We start from the raw sequence: 24,378 nt of genomic DNA on the forward strand, positions 1-24,378 counted from the left end.
GAAAGGATTGAATTTCTTCCTCCCGTTTCCATATTCTAGTTTTTAAAAAAAATTCTCTTGTGGGATCTGGGTGTCGCTGGCTGGTCCATGACTTATCGAGCACTTTCAATTAAGTTTTTTTTATTTTCAAGAGGACTGTTGCAGATATCTAAATTTAGATTGTCTCAATATTTTTGGCATTTGGAAAAATCTTAAACGCCTTGCAAAATTTTCTACTTTGGCATAGGTTGATGAGAGTTAAGGTTAGCTCAACTTTCTGTTATGTCACTAAATCTTTTTCATCCCTACCTGATGAATCACTAACATGGAACATGTTCTCAGCAACTTGATTATTACCACTACTCTGATATACGCTGGAGTTTTCCGGATGGGTCATGATGTTGAAGTGGTGCTCAGTTCCAGTTCTAGGAACCTAGAACTAGCTCTTGACTCCTGTCAGCATCTTCCTGAAGGCCATCCTTTGAGAATCTCTGTCTAATGAAGGACGGTGGACAGATAATAGAAGGGCAAGTCCAATCCAATGCTATCAGGTTAACCAACTCCATGGTGAGTTGAGCAGATACTGAGGCAAGCAGGTCAGTGTGAGAGCTCTTTGGCATTGACAGCATAGTGGCTCAGTGGTTAGCACTGCTGCCTCCCAGAGCCAGGGACCCAGGTTTGATTCCAGTCTGGGCAACTGGCTGTGTGGAGTTTGCACATTCTCCCTGTGTCTGTTTGGTTTGCTCTGGTTTGCTTCCACAAAGCAAAGATGTGCAAGTTAGGTAATTTGGCCATGCTAAATTGCCCATTGAATTCAGGAATGTGTAGGTTAGGTGCATTAGCCAGGGGTAAATATAGGGTAGGGGAATGTGTCTAGGTGGGTTACTCTTTGGAGGGTTGGTATGGACTTGTTGGGATGAAGGGCTTGATTCCACACTATAGGGATTTTATGATTATGACGCCTCCATGAGTTTGAAAAAATTCAGCCAATTGTCTCAGGAGACCTCTATTCACTCAGTTTTGTTTTATCATTAGTTTCCCATGTCGTGGGTGCTCTGTAATACATATTCAGTTTCAACCAGCTCTCTCCTTCTTGGCAGAAAGTTTTGTTATGACTGTCATGGATATATACGCTATGGAGAACGAGCTACTGCCTATAGACATGTGGTGTATTGTGTACTATTGAGTCCGCAGTACACGATTAGCTTTAGGTGAACTGAAATGATAAACATGATGCACCCCCTCACAGACTTAAGACACTCTGTACTCACTACACACACACACACTTTCTCACACACACACACTTTCTCACACTCACAACCCCCACCCCAGACAGACCCACACACAGACAGACAAAGACCCACATGCACACATATATATTGTGTGTGGTGAATTTTTTTGGTACAAAGTTACATTGCACTTTGCTCAAAAACCACATAGATTCATGTCGAACTCTGAGCTCAAAAACTGCATGAATTTATGTAAAACTCTGTTAATTCACTTTTTAGATTGGAATCAATCTAAACATCAGGTCATAGACAGAGAACACAGGGGGCTAACATCTTCAACACATTGTCTAGCTATCACCATTGTTAACAGCTAACCCGAGAATGCAACTTTAAAAAAAAGGGTTTTGTGATTTACACATGAAAGAAGTGAAACTATCACTGTATTCTAACAGATGAAAGGCTTAACAGACAATCAATTCTTCAATGTATAATTTCAGTTACATCACACTGCAAATTTTTGCTATAAATTCTGTGTTACGATCGAGCCCTCCACAATCACCTGATGAAGGAGCGTCGCTCCGAAAGCTAGTGTGCTTCCAATTAAACCTGTTGGACTATAACCTGGTGTTGTGTGATTTTTAAAATGATAAAGGAAGTGTGCTGAGGCATTAATAATTTCATAACACAAGAGTTAAACAGAAAGGATCTGCTGTGATAATTGGCTTGGAGATTTTCATTTCTTTGTAAGAGTTTTTGATTTATTATCTCAGAACTGGTGCGACAGAAAGATATTATTTGTCTGCACAAAAATTGGAAGATAAATGGCTTTGAAATTGACATGGACAGAGTTCCGACAACATTTATTCCAATGGCTAGATTGTTGTCAGAGCAATGCAGACTGGAGTTGTATGACAGGACCCAGTGGAATCCCAGATGCAGCAGATTTTATCGGAATTGCTGAGGAAATTGAAAATTCCAATAGGCAATTTCCTGCATCTGGAAACCTCGCCTAATTTCTGGGTAACTGTTAAACTGGCCCCTTAATTTACGATACGTTCTCTCAAATACACCTCCCCTCAGCCCCTGCACCCAGGATCCCTGCTGAAAAGTAAAGACAAAATAACAGTTCGCAGAAGGTTGTAGATAAGTTGAGTGAGTGGCCAAAAATCCGGCAGATGGAAATTAGTGTAGAAAAATATGAAGTTCACTTTGGCAGGAAGATTGAAAAAATGGAATATTACTGAATTGGAACACACTTCCAGAATTGTAAGGTGCAAAAGGATCTAGCAGTTTTAGTGCTTGAGTCATGAAAAGTTAGTGTACTGGTACAGTGGCATGGTGGCTAGCACTGCTGCCTTACAGCACCAGGGACCCAAGTTCAACTCCAGCTTCAGGTAATTGTCCATGTGGAGTTTGCACATTCTCCCTGTGTCTGCATGGGTTTCCACCGGGTGCTCTGGTTTCCACCTACAATCCAAAGATGTGCAGGCTAGGTGATTTGGCTATGCTAAATTTCCCATAGTGTTCATGGATGTGTAGGTTAGGTGCATTACTCAGGGGTAAATGTAGGGGATTGGTTCTGGGTGGGATACTCTTCAGAGGGTCAGTGTGGACATTTTGGGCCAAATAGTCTGTTTTCACACTATAGGGATTCTATGGAAATGGTACAACACAGGTCAGTTAGGATAATAGGATGATGTCCTTTATTACAAGAGGTATTGAACATAGAAGTAAGAATGTTGTAGAGGGCATTTAAGAAACCCATTTCAAATATTATTTGCTTTTTTGGTCTCCTTTTTGTAGGAATAGACAATTTTATTCAATCTGTTCAGATATCTCTTAAACATTTTTTGGAGCAGATAGGACTTGAACCTGGGTCTTTTGGGCTAGAGGTAAGGAGACTATCACTGTACCACAGGGAGGATGTAATTAAAGTGAAGGTTCAGTCTAGAGGAGGTTTACTGGATTGATATCTACATTGAGGGGGTCGTATCACAAGTATAGGTTGGACAGTCTGGGCTTGTTTCCATTAGAGCTTGTAAGAGTGAGAGGTGACTTGATTGAAATATATAAGAACCAGAATGGCCTTTGACAAGGTGGACATGGAAAGGATGTTTCCTTTAGTGGATAAACTCAGAATTAGGGGCACAGTTTTAAAATCGTGAGCCACCCTTTTATGACAGAAATATTGAGATTTTTTTATTCTCAGAGTGTTTTGCGACTTTGGAACTCTTCTCCTCATGGTGAACGCAGGGGAGATGGGGTTATTGAACATTTTATTGTGCACGTGGATAGATTCTTGTTAGGCAAGTGAATCAAAGTTATGGGGGTAGACATAAATGTGAAAATTGAAACACAAGCAGATCAGCTGTGGAATTGTTAAATGGGGGAGTAGGCTAATGGAGCAGAATGATCTAGTTCTCTTTGTATTTTGTATGTTTGTATGCCCCCTTTGATAGCTCGGTTAGTGGGCAGAGAGTTTGCTTGCAAATAAGAGGGTGGGCAAGTTCCTGAAGCTTTGGGCCAACAAATTGCCCTGCCAGCCTAGAGTTGCAGACTATGTTGTAAATGGATGACTCAAGATGGAGCTGTCCCTTCAGCAAATATGGCCAACTATGTTGGTGACTTCAGGACTGGCTTGAAGAACTGGAACACCCGCCACCACCACCACCAGCAACCTCAATGTTTGGGCAGCTGCTGTGCTCCTGACGCTACCAGGCTTTGCAAAATTCTAGTCTGCCGCTGAGAATTAGTTTTGAATTTAGCTCGATTGGCTACCCTTTCAACTGGATTCCATGCCTGAGAAAATCGCTTGAGGGCAGGATGGTGCTGGGCAAGAACCATGACAGCTGCCAGTAAGAATAAGGTGCAGGGCAAAGATTCTACTCCAAATTCCATTGAACACTCACTGTAGTCTTGTCATCAATCTGCCTCAGGTAAATCTCAGGCAGTTGTTGTTTCAATAAATGTATTTAAAACAACACAGGTCTGCTCCACTGCAAAACACACCTTCATATCTTGGCTTACATGAAGTATGCTTTGAAGGAAATTCTTCGTTGAATGTGCATGTATTTAATCTGACAGACATAGTGATATGTCCATCAATGGCCTAGGCAGTTTGGTAACAAATCCTTTCAGACTGTGTACAATGTGAAGAGAAATCTTAAGAATGGAGCTGTATTCATGCATCCCAACGCAGAGAGGTGGTTAACTTCTAAGAACTTCAAATGAAAGCCGACAGCTCAACAGCAGCCAAGCTTATAAGCTTATGGGTTGTGAAAACCTATAGTTACATGGGTGTTGTAATCATGTAGCTACACTCAACATTCCATTAATAGTAGTGTCGAGATAACAAACTGTTGGTACATAAAATCCAAAGGTAATAGAGTGTTAGTGAGGTCAGAGCCCATGGGATTAAAGGAATAGTGGCACAATGGATACAGCTATGGTAAAGGGAAAGGGAGTAGTGATGAAAGGTATTTCACAGAATGCAGGTGTTTTACACTGGCTGTTACTAGAGTCACACAACTTTTAGATTTATGTTAATAACCTGGACTTCAGTATACGGAGTGTACAGTCAATTCTGCTATAACAAACATTTCTTCAAGGTGAATTGGCTTTAACGCAATTGATGAATTTATAGAACGCAAACTTTCCTTATCTGCATTGGCTATTACATGATTCCAGCCCCATTATTTTAAATGGTGCGGCTATTGCATGATTTTCTTATAATGTGAGGCACAAGAATGGAACTAACGTGTTATAATAGAACTGACTGTAATTTCAAAGTTGGCAAACAACATAAAACTTAAGCACATTGTAAAAGACACAGACAATCTGGTGGAAATGGCCAAATTGTTATGACCCCAAGTGAAATGGAGGGTTTCCCTCTTTTCAGCCCCTCTTAGTTGCTAGTAACAAGTATTTTCTTTATCTCTGTTTAACAAATGGCAATTGCACATCAATTAAAATGTGGTACTTGTTAAAATTAAGCAATTTCCTGAATGTAAGAAAGGAATTTTATTACTTACCGAGGGAAAATAGTAAAATGTGGCATCAAATGCACACACAAACGCAAGTATAAAGTTTAAAAAAGGAGAGTGTACCTCATAAAAATGTGAAGAATAAAGATAATGCAGTTTAAAAGTCCTTAGATTCTTGGAGGTTTTAAGTTTTGACTTGAGACAACAGTTATTGGATTGATGGTTGGGATCCTAGCATGCAATAAAACCACTACATTTCCTTGAGTGCTTGGGGAACGGTTGTTTCACTGACTTGCTTGTCCACTGAGCATTGATTGCAAGATGATGAAGACAAAACAGAGAGACAGAAACTTTCAGTCCTTTCTTTTTGAAAAATGCATTTGTGGGCTGCAGGCATCGCTGGCTGGCCAGCATTTACTGCCGGTCCCTGGTTGCCCTTAAGAAGGTGATGATGAGCTGCTGCCTTGAACCACTGCAGTCCACCTGCTGTGGGTTGACCCACAATGCTGTTAGGGAGGGAATCCCAGGATTTTGACCCAGTGACAGTGAAGGATGGCAATATACTTCCAACCCGGATGGTGAGTGGCTTGGAGGGGAACTTGAAGGTGGTGGTGTTCCCATGTATCTGCTTCCCTTGTCCTTCTAGATAGAAGTGGTCATGGGTTGGAAGGTGCTATCTGAGGATCTCTGGTGAATCTCTGCAGTGCATCTTGTAGATTGTACACATTGCTGCTACTGCGATGGTGTTGGAGGGAGTGGATCCTTTTGGATTTGGAATCAATCAAGCGGGCTGCTTTGTCCGAGATGGCATCAAGCTTCTTGGGTGTTGTCAGAGCTGAACTCATCCAGGCAAGCTGTTATCAATCTGTATTTTTCCTGCTGCTCAAAAGTGATCGCTGAAATCAAGTGCATTTGTGTATTGCTGAGTCTAGCTCCATTGTCCCTAGAAGCTGGATACTCCAAGACAACCTTCCATTGCCAAATGTGAACTTATTACACAAGTATGAATTACGCAAGAAATACAAATTTGAAGTGCAATGCCTCGCGAAAATGTTAATTTCACCTCAGATAGTTGTTTATATCTTAGCTCCGATATAACCTGAGCTCTGAAGAACAGTCATCCAGATTTGAAACATTAGCTTGCTATCTCTCCACAGATGCTGCCTGACCTGTTCTGATTTCAAGAACTTTTTGTTTTCAGCACAGATTTCAGCATCTAAAGCTCCGAAGTTGTTTATCTTATGCTACTTACACAAAGCTTGATACAGTCTGTGGTCAGGTGATCACAGTAGCCATTTTTGGCCCATGTTTCTTCCTTTGCAAAACTGTTTTAGTGCATGAAATGTCTCTGATATTAAATTCAGACAATGAAAGTTAAATATTGAGAATCTACATTTTACCTTTTCTATCCTTTTTAAGCTCATCTGAATTGAATTGAGCAAGTTTTGAGAAGATTTGTAGCTCAGGTTGAGGTTCTGAATGTAGGTTTGCTCGCTGAGCTGGAAGGTTCATTTCCAGACGTTTTGTCACCCTACTAGGTAACATCTTCAGTGGGCCTCCAGGCAAAACAGAAATTGTCAGCAGTGCTTCACCTGAAGGCCCACTGAAGATGTTACCTAGCAGGGTGATGCAACATCTGGAAATGAATGTTCCAGCTCAGCGAGCAAACCTACGTCCTGAATTGAATTGAATTGAATTTATTGTCACGTGTACTGAGGCACAGTGAAAAGCTTTGTCTTGCAAGCAACACAGGCAGATCACAGAGTTAAGTAGCATAGGTAAGCAAATAATAGATAAACAGCAGCAAAAACAAAAATGCAGATACAGGCGAATATTAAGTGCTTGCGAGTCCATTTAGTATTCTAACAATGGTAGGGTAGCAACTGTTTCGAAAGTGGCTGGTGTTCAGTCTTCTGTACCTTCTCCCCAGTGGTAGAGATTGTAGAATAACACTGCCAGGGTGGGATGGATCTTTCAGATTGCTGGCAGCCTTTCCTTGACAGCGGGCCTGGTAGGTGAATTCTATGGATAGGAGGTTGGCCTTTGCGATTGTCCAGGCTGAGTTCATCACGCTCTGTAACCATCTCTGATCTTGAATGGTACAGTTGCCATACCAGGTAGTGATACATTCAGACAGAATGCTCTTGATGGCGCACCTATAAAGCTTGGCAAGGGTATTCGCTGTCATGCCAAATTTCCTCAGCTGCCTGAGGAAGAAGAAACATTGTTGGGCCTTTGTAACCAGTGCATCCACATGAAGAGTCCAAGAAAACTTGTGGATAACCACTCCCAGGAGTTTGACACTCTCCACCCGTTCCACCTCTGTGCTGTTAATCTGTAGGAGGGCATGAGTAACATCCCGCCGCAAGTCAATAATGAGTTCCTTGATTTTGCTGGCATTGAGATCTTCACAAGGAGTTTCAACTTCTTTCTTGCTAGGAACCAGTGTGACCCTCAGTTAACAGGAGTGTGCACAATCCTTCTCCCCATAACCCATAATTCACTTCCTGATAAAAATCTTAACTGTCTTAGCCTTAAATACACTTAACGACCCAACCTATACAGCCTACTGCTATAAAGAATTCCATACATTCACCACACTCTGATAGAAGAAATTCCTCCTGGTCTCTGTCTTAACTGGATAACCCCTTGTATGTAGACTGTCACACAGGGGAGAATAATCTTTCAGCATCTACCTTGTCATGCCTCCCAAGAATCATTTATTTTTCAATAAAGTTGTTATTGTTCCAAACTGAAGATTGAGGGGTCACCTAAAAGAGGTTTATAAAATCATGAGGGCATGGATAGGGTGTTTTTTTCTTAGCGTGGGAGAGTCTAAAACTAGAGGGAATAGTTTTACGGTGAGGGGGGAAAGATTTAAAAAGGACCTGAGGGGTAACGCAGAGGTTGGTGCATATAAAGAACAAGCTGCCAGAGGAAGTGGTGGAGGTTGGTACAGTTACAATTACAACATTTTAAAGGTACCTGGATGGGTATATGAATGGGAAGGGTTTAAAGGGATATGGGCGAAATGCTCGCAAATGGGGACAAGGTCAGATTGGGATGTCTGGATGTCACAGACGAGTTGGACTGAAGGTTCTATTTCCATGCAGCATGAGTCTATGACTCTGAGTTCTTGCCTAAGCTACTCAAATTCTTCTCATAAGAAAATTCATCAAAGATCCTCAAACAGTACCTTCCAGACCCACAACCCCTTCCTTTTAAAAGGACAAGGGAAGCAGATTCATGGGAACACCACCACCTTCAAGTTCCCCTCCAAGCCACTCACCACCCTGACTTGGAAATACATTGTTGTTCTTTCACTGGTGCTGTGGCAAAATCCTGGAATTCTCTCCCTAATGGCATTGTGGGTCAACCCAGAGCAGGTGGACTGCAGCGGTCAAGAAGGCAGCTCACCACCACCTCTCAAGGGCAACAAGGGATAGGCAATAAAATGCTGGCCCAGCCAGCGGCACCCATATCCCGCAAAATGAATTAAAAATAGATTCTGTCCATATCTGGGATCAGCTGAGTAAACTGCCTCTGATTCCAGCATATCTCGCCTTAGAAGATGGTCTTAAAACGGTTCACAGTTTTCAGGCTGTGGCCATGTACGCTATTAGCAAGACTTTTTGCTAGCTTTTTGTGATTCATGGAGCAAGACCCCCAATTCTCTCTCTTCTGCAGCTTTCTACAGTTTTTCTCTGTTTAAATAATATTCAGCTCTTCTATTAACCACTGATACACAAGGTCAGAAGTCACACAACACCAGATTATTGTCCAACATGTTTATTTTAAATCACAAGCTTTCAGAGCACTGCTCCTTTGTCAGGTGAAGTGGAGGGAAGCACACAGACACAGAATTTATGGGCAGAGAAATCATTGCAAGATAATTCCGGGTAATTAAGAATGTCAAAGGATAATACAAAATGGTGTGAGTTGAGTGTTGACAGACTGAATAACAAGTCTTTGCAGGTGATCAAAAGTGTCAGACAGTGTGAGTAAAATGTCAACAGCTGAATAGCAAGTGAAGGGATGACCTGTGATCTGATTAATTGCGGCAGAAGGATTATTATTAATAGTCAACAATAAAGTGATACTAGAGATAAACCAAATAGCTGGGATGACATGAAAGATATAAGTCACATGACAAGAGTCTAACCAATGTAACAAGTAAACCAAATCTATACAAACTAATAAAGGTAAAGTGATACAGAGGAACCTTGATTATTCGAATATCAAGTATCCAAAGTTCAGATTATCCGAAGGGGATCTCAAGGTCCTGATAGAAACATTATGTCAAAGAGCTGTATCAACCCTGATCGCATCTTTTGTTTACAGATAGAATGACTAAAAATGAACTTGGCTCACTGAAATGCTGCCAAGAACAGTCCTGGACATCGATAGGAGTCCAGGCACCATCTCCAAATGACTGACCACCATCCCGCTCTCCCTCTCCCCACACTTTCCCAGGAGTTCTACACAGGGGTGTATCCTAAACCCCCTTCCCCAGATAATCTCTCCAACATTGTCCTGTACAGGGCAAAGGTGGAACCTGTCAAAAAGTTGCAGTAAAAAGGTGTGTGCGCTATTTGGAGACTTACCCCCCAAAGGCAGCAGCAGTCTTACTGTTGGTGTCCAGTCCGGCTGCCTGGGGAGGGGGGTAGCAGACTGGGGTTGGACGGTAGGTGGGGGTGGATGGGGGGGTGGGGCAGGTGAGGGCAGTGTTGGACAGGGTTGGGGGCGGGCAGGGGCAGGGGTGGATGGAGAGATGGATGGAGGCAGATGAGGTTGTGGGTGGAGTGGGGGTAGTATTGGGGGGCGGACAGGGTTTGGGGTACGGACAGTGTTGGGGGCAGGGTGGGGGTGGACGGGGTTGGGGGGGGCGGGCACGGGTTTGGGACGGGGGTGGAGGCGGGGGCTCGTGCGCAGTGTGCTGCTGCCTTGTCTCCTGAACGAGGAGCAAACTTCACAGAAAAGTCCGAGCCCCAGAGGAAATCAATTAACCGAATAATCAGTTACCCGAACGAAATTGTCCCCGCCCATCTCGTTCAAATAATCGAGGTTCCTCTGTATTAACAAGTTATCAAGGTGATGGTAGAAGGGCTTACGCCCGAAACGTCGATTCTCCTGTTCCCTGGATGCTGCCTGACCTGCTGCGCTTTTCCAGCAACACATTTCCAGCTCTGATCTCCAGCATCTGCAGACCTCACTTTCTCATCAAGGTGATGGTGTCAAAACAGAATGCTATGTTGCACAGTATTCACCCTGCGTACCATTTACAAGTTGCACAGCAATAATTCAGTAAAATGTCTTCAAGTGTGACATCTTGTCATGTCCTCCATTAATTAATTCACTGGAAGTTTAAAAGCATATTCCAAACCCATGGCCATTATTATCTAGAAGGATTAGGACTGCAGATACATAGGAATTTTATCACCTGGAAGTTCCCTTGCAAGCCATTCACCGTCCTCAATTGGAAAAATATCGTCATTCCTTTAGTGTTGCTTTCCCTAACAGCTCTGTGAATGTGCCTACACCAAATGGATTGCGGTGGTTGAAAAGTGACTCACCATTATTTTTCAAAGAACAGTTAAGGTCGGGCAATAAATGCTGGCCCAGCCACATTCCATGAACATTTCTTTTAAAAAATACCTGGGGGAAATAGTAATAGAGGGCAATTTGCAATGCCTTAGAAAAGAATGTTTTCTAGATGTTCCAAGCTGATCAAAGAAACAGGAGGGGTTTTCATTATGCCTGTTGAACTAATTTATTTAATACGTAGAAGTTGGACTTGAGAGCTGATAATGTTAGGAATTTGAATCAATTCAGTTTTAATTCTGCATGTAAGCATTTTCACAGGATGTCCAGACATGAAGTTGCACAGAGCAATGAAGATCTGATAAGTACTGCACACAAAGACCATTGTTTACACACAGAGTTTGCTTTTTGCATATAATATCTGGAGACCAATAACTTTTAAACATTTAAACTTCCAGTGAATTAATTAATGGAGGACATGACAAGATGTCACACTTGAAGACATTTTACTGTAGCAAGCTGAATTCAATATTGATTAAGCACTATTTCTGTATGCAACTTTTACTTTAAATTCCAGAGCACAACCGTTTTTTTCATCCTTTCATAGGATGTTGGCTTCCATCTTTGACACTACTGCAGTCTATTCGATGCAAGTACAGTCATAGTGCTGTTAGGAAAGGAATTTCAGGATTTTTAACCCAGTAACAGTGAAGGAATAGTATCAAATCAGGATGAGGTGTCACTTGGGGATACTCCTTTGCATGTGCTGCTCTGATCTTTCTAAGTTAAAAATCACACAACACCAGCTTAGAGTCAAACAGGTTTAATTGGAAGCACTAGCTTTCAGAGCGCTACTCCTTCACCTGACAAAGGAGCAGTGCTCCGAAAGCTAGTGCTTCCAATTAAACCTGTTGGACTCTAACCTGGTGTTGTGTGATTTGTAATTTTGCACACTCCAGTCTCTAACACCAGCATCTCCAAGTCATGACTGATCTTTCTAGATAGTAGAGTTTGTGGTTTGTGCCACCAGGAGAACCTTGGTGACTTGCTACATGCCTCTTGTAGATGATATGCACAATATTCCTGAACTGCGTTTTGCAGATGATGGACAAGCCAAGGGGAATCAGAGAATTATAAAAATGGTAAGTTTAAAGCACAACTGTTTATAACCCAACATCTTCAACTTTTTTTCTGAGACTTTGGACACTCATAGTCACACTCACTGTTAGCACACAAGCTGCTGCCATTGTCTCCAAGCATAATTACCTTGTACTGTCTTGTCAGTAAAATAACCTGAATCCCCTTTAATTTCTAACAATTAAAACACCCAGGTTTGGTGTTGGGCAAACTTTTTATCTGCCTGACTTCTTTTTATCGTAAATTAAAGACACAGTCTCAAAACATAACAATCTTCTAAACCATATAATTGTAATAACATGTGGTTATGAATCAACTGTAATCCCATTGCAATTTTTAAATTATACATAAGAAATATCCAGTGAACAAAGATATAATAATGGGTTGGATTAACCAATTTCTAATATAATGAAAATCTGTCTATTTGAAAACTGAATACAAAACGTTTTAAACATTCGCCTTTAATTCTGACTGATCTCCCTGCATGTTCGTGAATCCATTCTCTCTGTATTAATAGTGGATAAATAGGATAGAATTAGCAAACTTGAAGATTTAGAATCAAAGTAAACACTTGTCTGCAAATGCAAAATCATTTTTGATTTTTAATTAAGCTCATGTTTAGAATACCAGAAGAATCACAGTGCTAGTTAGTTGATTCTCCCCTCTCCTAATGTGAATTGCTAACCCTCCAGTTATTAACCTACAGGACACTGAGACGTAGAAACTAAGAACAGGAGTAGGCATTTGGCTCTTCAAAACTGCGCTGCATTCAATCTGATCAAGGATGAGCCTCGATCTCAATGCTATGTTCTCACTTTCTCCCGAGGCCTCTTGATGTCTGCTGAGTGCAACTTTGAAGAAAATTCATTGCAACATTAAAAGATTGTGTTTTTTGTAATTTTCTTTGAATGTTTCTTTTTATGAGTAGTCCCTGATTTATGATATCTGACTTATGAATGCTTATACTTAGAAATCTGATTCCATACAAGGATGTAACTTTAAAGATCCAACATATTTAAAATTTCCTGTATTTACAAATATCTACTTTATCCTGCATTGTGTTCCAAATAGCATACAAATGGATTTGCAAACAGAAACTCATGAATGGAACCCATTTACAACCAGGGACAGTCTGTACTAGATGCAAAAATATTGAAACTGGGAGGAAAAGCCTCTATTTTCAGTCTGGCACCAATTGGGGAATGAATCTCTCTGCTTTCCAATTGCTGCAGGAAGGCAGTGCTTTGCAAGGATTGGCCAACCAATGGCTGGGGGTTGGAGACAAATCATGTGATAACCTCCAGGAGTATATTTCGTCACAGTTGGCAACCCTACCTGAAATAACTCCACAGAGGCCAGTATACCATCACCAAATCACCCTTTATTGACTTGTGGAAAGGTCTTGACACTGAACTAAGTCCCTCAGAGCTAGCTGTCAGAATGAACAGAACCTCTGACACTCCTATTTGTTTTTTTTTCTCTGTAGGGCAGCTAGTCCAGGGATAGTCCCCTTCAAGGAGAGTCCTTGCACATACACTCACAATAGGCAAACACCCGGGTGGCCAGTGACAAACACTGCCCTTTCTCCCTGTTTCTTTATTTTTTCTTTTTTTTTCCTTTTTTTTAAAAATTAAACCCCCACACTACCACCTAACTGCGGTAGTGCTTATTTTTACCCAGCACCATGGTGTGTGTGTGTCGGTGTGAGACATAGTGAGAGACACAAAGTGCACGAATCTTTATTCAAATTCCACCACCAGGAAGATAGGAAAACACCCGGGTGGCCAGTGACAAGCACTGCCCTTCACATCAAAGGGCAGTGCTGTGTGATCAAAACAGTGAAGGGGAGGATAGGGACTAAATCAAAACAGAGTTGGAGGGGGAGACACTCCTATTTGTATTTTTTTTCTTTTCTCTTAAATTTTTTTTATTAACCCCCACACTACCGCTTAACTGCGGTAGTGCTTAACGCTTCTGTTTATTTTTTTTTCCTTTAACCCCCACACTACCACCTAACTGCGGTAGTGCTTATTATTTTTTTTCCCCCAGCACCCATTGTGTGTGTGTGCAGGTGTGAGACACAGTGAAAGACACAAAGTGCACCAATCTTTATTCAATTTCCACCACCAGGAAGATAGGAAAACACCCGGGTGGCCAGTGACAAGCACTGCCCTTCACATCAAAGGGCAGTGCTGTGTGATCAAAACAGTGAAGGGGAGGATAGGGACTAAATCAAAACAGAGTTGGAGGGGGAGACACTCCTATTTGTATCTTGTCAGCCAGGGATTCCTGATTGGACCAGATTAACAGCCCCAATCAGGAAACTCATTTTCTATGAGATCCATCTGGCTGACCTTGTTACAGTCACTGCATTGACTTCTCTCCCACCCCAATGTGTCCATTGAACCCCAGCAGCAGCCAATGCAATACAGCATTTGTGACTGAAATACTCACAGCACCAGGCAGCCTCACTCTTCTTTACGATATAAATTGCTTTATTGTTCATCCCTGCCCAATTTATCAAAGCTCTTTCAATGGCAGCTCATCAACAAGTCAACACAAAGTTAGACATATGGCATTAAAATTAAATTTAAGCACTTTGGTCAGTTGTCATGTATGTTGCAGAAGTGGATTATGTAAAAAAAAATGTTAAATGGACAATTGATGCCAAGTTTCTCTCTGTCTTCTGCCTATTCCAGTTTTGCCATTTGCTGGGATCATGACAGTAGATTTTCAATGGTGGTTTGGGTTAGTAAGGATCTAATTGATCATTAGAAAAGTGATGGAAGTTATCATCAAAAGTGCTATCAAGCAGCACTTCCTTAGCAATAATCTATTCACTGCTGCCCAGTTGGTGTTCCACCAGGGCACTCAACTCCTGCCCTCATTCCAGCCTTGGTTCAAACATGAACAAAGGAGCTGAATTCAGAGATGAGGCGAGAGTGACTACCCTTGGCATCAAGGCCACATATAACCATATGCATCATTGTGGTCTACAGATACCAAATGGACTGCAGCAGTTCAAGAGGTAGGTCCCCATCTTCTTCTCAAGAGGAAGTAGGTAGGGGCAATAAGTGCTGGCTTAGCCGGCAATGCCCACATCCTATAAATGAATGAAATAAAAACATATTTACTTACTGAAATACAGCAGTTAGTACTGTCAATAGAAAGTGTTGCTTGGCTCCCTCAATGATCCCCAAGTACACAGCGTTTTGTTTGGTGGGCAGTGCAGAAGAGGATCACAGGTCTCTGCCTTTCCAGCTGGCTCATAAATCACTGCAACCTCAACAAGCTCCCTGCCCATTCAGGGCAAGGAAAAGTGGAATAGAAAACCGAAATTCTGCGTGCTAACAGGAGTAAATCCTCCAGAAGCGAGTTTCTTATTTATAGAAATGAACTCCATTAAGATGCGGTGTTTTCTTTTTCTTGTAGGTGCACTTGCTAATCCTCGTTGATATTGCCAGATACTATGCCCATAACTCACTATCCTGCAAGAGTTGTCCTCATCCAGCTCCTTATCCTCCTTGTGGATCGAGTGTTCACCAGAAATGTCAACTTTCATAACGTGAGGCCACCAATGTCCCGTAAGTAATTCTGACAACCGCACAGAGTGGTGGATATTTTTGGCATTGCAACATCTTCTTGTTTTGGGTTGAATCTGCTACCTCAGGGTGATACATTGATTCTCCTGCACCTCGGCTACTGCTTGACCTGCTGCGCTTTTCCAGCACCCCTCTCTCGACTTTGATCTCCCAACATCTGCAGTCCTCACTTTCTCCAAGTTGATTTTAACCTTAATGCAAAACCTCTTCCAAGGATGCCTCCCTTGAAGAAATTCTCCTCTTCTGTCTACAAGGATCTCAGTGAGTCTCTCTCTCTCACTGCACCCCCAGATCATCTATTTCTCCACCCACTCGGCTCACAGCCTCATTCCCGATGAAGGGCTCTTGCCTGAAGCATCAACTCTCCTGCTCCTCGGATGCTGCCTGACCTGCTGTGCTTTTCCAGCACCACACTCTTGACTCTGAGCTCCAGCATCTGCAGTTCTCACTTTCTCCTGATATGCTGTTGGCAACCCCACACTATATTGGGAACAGGAAACGGACTTTGATTGGATTTTCCAAATAATGAAGGTGGAAGAGTTCTCAAAGCTGGAGAGCCAAAGGAAACCTTCCGCCATTGAAGGAGCTGTAGCCTGTTATTACAAACAAAAAAGAGAATGGCCTGCAACCAAAGTGAGGCATTCTCTTAGCACTTTCAAGACATTTGTAATAGAAACCACCAGCAGACCACCATTGTTAAATGCGTTTAGGAAACTCTGAGGGCCCTCAAAGTGATATTGGAGCACTGGTCATCATCATCCAGCCACAGCTGTAATCCCAATGTCACAGGCTGGGGGCTTTCAGGAAGACTGGAAAAATCTATTTTGTGTCTGATCAATGGCATTAATTTGATTTGATTTCATTTCTTAATTGACTACACTTGCCTTCATTATTTGGAACATTGAGTATAGGAATTAGGATGTTATGTTGCAGCTGTCCAGGATGTTGGTGAGGCCACATTAAGAATACTGTGTACAATGCCGGTCACCCTGCTGGAGGACGGATGTTGTTAAACTTGAAAGGGTGCAGAAAACATTTATTAGGATTGCAGGGTTTGAGCTAGAGGGAGAGGCTGAATAGGCTGGGGCTTTTTTCCCTGTAGCATTGGAGGCTCAGAGGTGACCTTATAGAGAGATTTATAAAATCATGAGGGGCATGTATACGGTAAATAGCCAAGGTCTTTTTCCTAGGGTGGGGGGAGTCCAAAACTCAAGGGCATAGGTTTAAGGTCAGGGGGGAAAGATTTTAAAAAGACCCGAAGGGTAACTTTTTCAATAACAATAACAACAAAAACGGAAATTGCTGGAAAAGCTCAGCAGGTCTGGCAGCATCTGTGGATTAACATTGAGTTCTCTCTACCTCTCTCCACAGATGCTGCCAGACCTGCTGAGCTTTTCCAGCAATTTCTGTTTTTGTTTCTGATTCCCAGCATCCACAGTTAGTGGGTAAATTTATCATGCAGAGGGTGGTGCGTGTATGGAATGAGTGTTAGAGGAAGTAATGGAGGCTGGTACAATTACAACATCTGGATAGGTACATGAATAGGAAAGGTTTAGAGGGATATGGGCCAAATGCTGGCAAATGAGAGGAGATAAATTTAGGATATCTGATTGTCATGGATGAGTTGGACCAAAGGCTCTGTTTCCGTGCTGTACATTTCTATGATTCCATGACTTACACAGTTGCTTAGAATCACCTTCCACATTATAACGTATACCTATATCAATCTGGCTGAAGCTGATTACCAACATGTCCTAGAGCCCTGAATGTTGCTGGAGCAGTCATTACAACTTCTAAAGAACTCACACAGTGACTGGATATTTCATTTTTACTCCTGTCAAACTGTAAGTGCTGAATACAGTGAAATCGCCTTTAAAGTCTCCTTTATAGATTTTGATTGAAGCCATCTTGTCTGAATCTGGAGCTATTTATTAGTGATCAAAAGTACTGTGTTTCAGTGAGGGATCATAAGACGTCTGCAATCTAGATCCTTGGGAGCAATATGACATTGGTTGAGTATTTTCATGGTAAGTTCCCCGACGAATGTTCACTCTCTGTTCATTATTTACATATAATTTCATTTTCCTTGTTGTTATTTCACAATGGTGAAAATAAAAATACTGCCCATGCATTAAATCTCTGGGAGAAAGTGAGGTCTGCAGATGCTGGAGATCAAAGTTGAAACTTTATTGCTGGAACAGCACAGCAGGTCAGGCAGCATCCAGGGAACAGGAGATTCGACGTTTCGGGCACAGGCCCTTTGCCCGAAACGTCGAATCTCCTGTTCCCTGGATGCTGCCTGACCTGCTGTGCTGTTCCAGCAATAAAGTTTCAACATTAAATCTCTGGGGACAATAGGTAGCATTATGTAAAAACAAAATACACCATGGATGCTGGAAATCTGAAATATAAACAAATGAAATATATAAAGTGCTGGTGAAAATTAGCAGGTCTGGCAGCATCTGTCCTGCCGCAGTATAGCCTTTCCTCGAGTTAGGTATTTGTTGCTTGTCGAATCTAGGCCTGGACCCAAAGAAACTGAAGACTGCCTCCTGCTGGGAATGGCACTTTTCTTAGCTCTGTTATCAGATCAGGCCTTTCTCTAGATTTGCACTCTAACTACAGTAAAACAAAGGAAGCAACTACACCAGAGTGATACAGTTGTGGTGCAAGTAATACCTTCCCATTCACTCACCGTAGTCTGGGGAAAGTGTTTCATTCAAAATAGTTTTCAATCCAGTGATACAAAACCTCTGGCTTGTTTTATTCAGTGCTGGTCAAAAGTCTTTATGGAAGATATCAATCATCTTGGCACTGGCTTGTAGCACTCTTGATACCTTGTTTGTCCTGCAGAATGATTAGCTGGCCCCAATATCCTGAACTTCCTCTCTTTTCCACAGCGACTCCATTTCCAAACAGCTTCAAGTGCTTCACTTGCAACAATGCTTTGAACAATTATGAGTGTAACAGATGGGCTGAAGACAAATGGTGCCCACAGCGTGAGTATCTTTTAGCAAAATGGATGTGATTGTTGAATTCACCAGTCTTCTTATGGGAGATTTTACAGCTTAAGATCTGATTGATAATCTAAAGGTTTCTTTTGTAAATGGTTTGTTTCAAAAGCAGTAACTATTTGTTTTACTTTGAACAATTAAATAAGACTCCAATAAGTCAGTCAGTGTGACAGGATGTTTTATTTTTACACGGTATTTATCAACTGGTAATTCAAGCAATCGTGTATCGTTCTGTTGTTTGTTTAAATTATTTTGTTCAATGTTTTAAGTTATAGATAACAAATGCTAACATTGAGCCAACTGCTATTACAAAACATAGTTAGGCTTTTTGAGGAAATAATCATTTGTATTGAAGTGTAAATATTGATTGTTTACTGTTGGCAACCATTGTTCTGCAGTTTAATCTTTTTCTTGTGTTCTGTGTGTTATGGATAATGTTGAGAGTGAACGGATGAACCTGTTCCCTAACTATCAATGAGCATTGCCTTCAAAAAGAAAGTGTATGTTTCTTTAGCCCCGAATGTACAGTCAATTTGAATAACCAGCAAATTATCTTTTGAAAATTTAAATGAAGAGCGTTATTTCTTACTGTATTCACTCTGAAAATATAACTCTATACGTCAATCACACATCACTCAACCCAAAGAAATGGATTTTTCAGCAAGTTGCAAAGTTAGTTGCTTAGGCAACCATATTAATAGGAGCTCTGTTTTCTACATGGGTAGACTTGAAAAGGAACAGGTTTGGGCACCTTACAATATTTAAAGGCAGAGATGTTTCTGCTCGTGCTGCCCCTGTTTCTTTTGGCATCATTTGCAGACTGACCAACTTATCACTGGGTTTCTTGGGGCAAAAGATTCTTTATCTGGGTTTTGGTCATAAAATAAAAATCTGCTTCATCTGAAACAGGTCAAAGCTTTACCTCTGGTTTCTTCCCACAGATGCTGCCATACCTTTGCCAGCAATTTCTGTTTTTGATTCAGTTTTGGTCATAAAGTCATAGAGTCATTCAGCACGAAGACAGATCCTTCGGTCCAACCAGTCTATACTGAACATAATCTCAAACTAAACTCATCACACCTACCTGCTCCTAGTCCATAATCCCTCCAAACCTTTCCTATTTATGTATCCATCCAAATGTCTTTATATAGGGTTGTTAAGAAAGCATATGGTGTTTTGGCTTTCATTAACAGGGGGATCAAGTTTAAGAGCCGCGAGGTTTCGCTGCAGCTCTACAAGTCCCTGGTGAGACCACACTTGGAATATTGTGTCCAGTTCTGGTCACCCTACTATAGGAAAGATACAGAGGCTTTGAAGAGGGTGCAAAGAAGGTTTACCAGGATGCTGCCTGGATTGGAGGTCTTGCCTTATGAAGAAAGGTTGAATAAGCTCGGACATTTCTCTCCGGAGAGAAGGAGGAAGTGAGGAGACCTGATCGAGGTATACAAAATAATGAGTGGAATAGATAGAGTCAATAGCCAGAGACTTTTCCCTAGGATTGACTGGTACGAGGAGTCATAGTTTGAAGATATTAGGAGGAAGGTATAAAGGAAACGTCAGAGTTGGATTCTTTATGCAGAGAGTTGTGAATGCATAGAATGCATTGCCAGCTGTGGTGTTGGAAGCAGAGTCATTGGGGACATTTAAGCAACTGCTGGACATGCACATGGATAGCAGTGAGTTGAGGGGTGCATAGGTTAAGTTACTATATTTTACATTAGGATGAAACCTCGGCACAACGTTGTGAGCCAAAGGGTCTGTTCTGTGCTGTCCGTCTCTATGTTCTCAATGTTGTAATTGTACACACATCCACCACTTCATGAGGAAGTTCATTCCACACATGAATCACCCTCTGTGTTATAAAAATTTCCTGTCACGTCTTTTTTAAATCTCTCCTCTAACCTTAAAAATGTGCCCCCAGACTTGAAATCCCCCATCCGAGGGAAAAGGCAATTACTAGTAACTCTATCCATACCTCTAATTATTTTATACATTTCCATCAGGTCACCTCTCCAACTCCTATGCTCTAGTGGAAAAAGTCCCAGCCTATCCAGCCTTTCTTTATAACTCAAACCTTCCACACCCAGCAATATCCTGGTAAATCTCTTTAGAACGCTCTCCAGCTTAATAATATCCTTCCTATAACTGGGAGACCAGAAATGGACACAGTATTCCAGAAGAGGCCTCACTAATGTCCTGTACATCCTCAACATGACTTTCCCACTCCGATACTCAAAGGAATGAGCAATAGAGGTAAGCGTACCAAATGTCTTTATAAATACCTTGTTTATATTTGTTGCAAACTTCAAAGAATTAAGTACCTGCACCCCTAGGTCCATCTGCTGTACAACACTACCCAAGGCCCTACCATTAACTGTACGGCCTTGTTTGTTGTACAAAAATGCAATACCTCACATTTATCCAGATTGAACATCATCTGCCATTTTTCAGCCCATTGACGCATTTGATCAAGATCCCTTTGTAATCTTAGGAAACGTTCTTCACTATCTACTATGCCAGCAATTTTAGTGTCGTCTGCAAACTTACTAACCATGATTTCTATATTCTCATCTACATCATTTATATATGTGATCCTTGGTACACAACAGGGAATGTATGGTACCCACTCACATCTACTTATGATTTAACTTATGATTATGATTTAAATTATGGTTTTTCTGCAACGGTGTAAAATTTCAGGCCAAGAGACAGTGAGTGTAGTAGTCCATAGATTGCTGAATCCATAAATGTTAGGAAGTATGAATTCCACAAATGATTTCACCTGAGCATGTCTATTCATAGAATTCCTACAGTGTGGAGACAGGCCATTTGGCCTATCAAGTCCACATTGACCCTGCAAAGAGCATCCTACTCAGATCCACCCCATCCTTGCAACCCTGCATTTCCCATAGCTAACTCACTAGTGTACATATCCCTGGAGACTGTGGGCAGTTTAGTTGGCCAATCCATCTACCATTCCACATCTTTGGACTGTGGGAGGAAACTGGAGCACCCAAAGGAAACGAAAACAGGTACAGGGAGAATGCAAAAACTCCACACAGACAGTTGCATGAGGGTGAAATCAAATCTGGCTCCCTGTGCCACCCCAGTGGAGACATCCCACCTATGGCCATTTTCTTAGGAATTTCATGGAGTCTTGAGACTCTTGAGTCTGTGAGAATTGCAAACATTCACTGATTCTTGTCAACTGTCAGAATGGTCTTTTGACATCTGTATTTTTAGAAGAAAAGCTTTTTTGTTTCAGAAAAGTATATACTGATTGCAGTCTATGATCGAATTAATGAATATGCCTTTACGGGATGTGTGTTGAAAGGATGAGATATTTTGGGAAGTTTTCAAGAGCCCAAACACACCTTCCAGATGAAGCAGTGCTTTATCTGCACTTCATTCAATTTGCTGCTCACAATGTGGTCTCCTCTACATTGGGGAAAACCAAGTGTAGACTGGGTGACTGCTTTGCAGAACGCTTGCATTCTGTCTGCAGAAAAGACCCAGAACGTCTTGTTGCCAGCCACTTCAACACCTCCCCCCCCACCCCTGTCCCCTGGCCAACATCTCTGTGGTAGGCTTGCTGCAGTGATCCAGTGAAGCTCAGCGCAAGCTGGAAGAACAGCACCTCATTTTCTGCTTGGGGACACTACAGCCCTATGGATTCAATATCAAGTTCAATAACTTTAGGGCTTGAGCTCTCCCATGTCCTAGCCCCTACCCCTGCACACCAGGCTTTTCATCACATAGTCTGCTATTACACACAACCCATTGTTAGCCACTAACAGTTTCCATTAATAGCTATTCCCCCTCCTCGCCAGTTCATTATCCATGCCTTTGTCTGTCCTACTATTAAGAACAAAGACCAAAGAACAATACAGCACAGGAACTGGCCCTTCAGCCCTCCAAGCCTGCGCTGATCCAGATCCTCTATCTAAACCTGCCGCCTATTTTCTAAAGATCTGTATCCCCTTGCTCCCTGCCCATTCATGTATCTGACTGGATACGTCTTAAATGAAGCTATCATTTCTGCTCCTACCACCTCCACTGGCAATCCTAGGCATCCACCACTCTCTGCGTAAAGAACTTTCCACATATATCTCCCTTAAATGTTTCCCCTCTCACTTTGAACTCGTGACCCCTAGTAATTGAATCATCCACTTTGGGAAAAAGCTTCTTGCTATCTACCCTGTCTACACCTTTCATGATTTTGTAGGCCTCAATCAGGTTCCCCCTCAACACTCTTCTTTCCAATTAAAATAATACTAATCTACTTAACCTCTCCTCCATATCAGGCAACATCCTGGTGAACCTCCACTGCACCCTTTCCAAAGCATCCACATCCTTTTGCTAATGTGGTGACTAGAACTGGACATAGTTCTTATCTCCTTCTCTCTCTTTAGCCTCTCTTCCCAGCTATTGTTTACTCCTTACCCCCTCCCCCACCCTATCTTCTGTATATAAACAGCCATTTTCTGAGCTACTATCAGTTCTGAGGATGGGTCGCTGGACTCACAAAGTTAACACTGATTTCTCTCCATAGATGTGGACAGACCTGTTGAGCTTTTCCAGCAATTTCTATTTTCGTTTTCTTATATTAGGGAGGCAGTGAGGAGAAGTGGCAGTTGGAGTTTAATTTAGATAAATGCGAGGTGCTGCATTTTGGGAAAGCAAGTCTTAGCAGAGTGAGAGGGGAAAGATTTAAAAGGGACCTAAGGGGCAACCTTTTCCAGCAGAGGGTGTATGTGTATGGAATGAGCTGCTCCTGGAAGTGGTGGAGGCTGGTACAATTGAAACTTTTAAAAGGCATTTGGATGGCTATGTGAATAGGAAGGGTTTGAGGGATATGGGCCGGGTGCTGGCAGGTGGGACTAGATTGTGGTAGGATTTCTAGTCGGCGTGGATGAGTTGGACCAAAGGGTCTGTTTCCGTGCTGTCCACCTCTATGATTCTATGACTACAGATGCTGGAGATCAGAGTCGAGAGTTTGGTGCTGCAAAAGCACAGTAGGTCAGGCAGCATCCGAGGAGCAGGATGGCACCAAGTTGGATTTCGCCAGTGAATTTCACCAGTTTCCTCATTTCTTCTCCTCCCACCTTTTCCCAGTGCCAAGCTTCCAACTTTGCATCACCCTTTTGACCTGTCCATCACCATTCCCAGCTATCTGCTCCACCCTCCTCTCCAACCTATCACCTTCTCCTCCACATTCATCTACCTATTGCATTCTCAGCTACCTTCCCCCAGCCCCATCCCCCTGCTATTTATTTCTCAGCCCTCCAGCCCACAAGCTCCATTCCTGATGAAGGACTTATGCCTGACGCATTGATTCTCCTGCTCCTCAAATGCTGCCTGACCTGCTATGCTTTTCCAGCATCACACATTCGACAGTTAATCACAACACTCAGGTAATGTTCTACATAGAACATAGAACATTACAGCGCAGTACAAGCCCTTCAGCCCTCGATGTTGCACTGCCCTGTGGAACCATTCTGAAGTCCATCTAACCTACACTATTTCATTATCATCCATATGTTTATCCATTGACCATTTAAATGCCCTTAAAGGTTGCGAGTCTACTACTGTTGCAGGCAGAGCATTCCACACCCCTCCTACATTCTGAGTAACATTCTGAGTAAAGAAACCACGTCTGACATCTGTCCTATATCTATCACCCCTCAACTTAAAGCTCTGTCCCCTTGTGCTAGCCATCACCATCTGAAGAAAAAGGCTGTCACTGTCCATCCAAGCTAACCCTCTGATTATCTTATGTGTCTCAATTAAGTCACCTCTCAACCTTCTTCTCTCCAACAAAAACAGCCTCAATTCCCTCAGCCTTTCCTCATAAGACCTTCCTCCATACCAGGCAACATCCTAGTAAATCTCC

The 24,378-nt window shown here is 42.1% G+C and overlaps 1 protein-coding gene across 5 annotated transcripts in view; it reads left to right on the forward strand.

The window, feature by feature from the left end:
- The window catches only part of lypd6b (LY6/PLAUR domain containing 6B), a 192,140-nt gene that overhangs the window by 154,000 nt on the left and 13,762 nt on the right, over window positions 1-24,378 (forward strand). For 4 of the 5 annotated variants that reach the window (XM_043694137.2, XM_043694136.2, XM_043694140.2 and 1 more), the window contains 2 exons: window positions 15,302-15,453; window positions 18,372-18,470. In XM_043694137.2, the coding sequence (XP_043550072.1) occupies window positions 15,339-15,453; window positions 18,372-18,470 (214 nt within the window). In that variant the 5' untranslated portion in view covers window positions 15,302-15,338. Of the gene's footprint in view, window positions 1-11,854; window positions 11,875-15,301; window positions 15,454-18,371; window positions 18,471-24,378 lie in introns of those variants that run through there. The other variant, XM_043694141.2, reaches the window with a different exon arrangement.

This window comes from Chiloscyllium plagiosum, unplaced genomic scaffold (assembly GCF_037043375.1).
Source record: "Chiloscyllium plagiosum isolate Xiang-an unplaced genomic scaffold, Cpla_swu_hap1 HiC_scaffold_7, whole genome shotgun sequence".
Lineage (NCBI taxonomy): Eukaryota > Metazoa > Chordata > Chondrichthyes > Orectolobiformes > Hemiscylliidae > Chiloscyllium > Chiloscyllium plagiosum.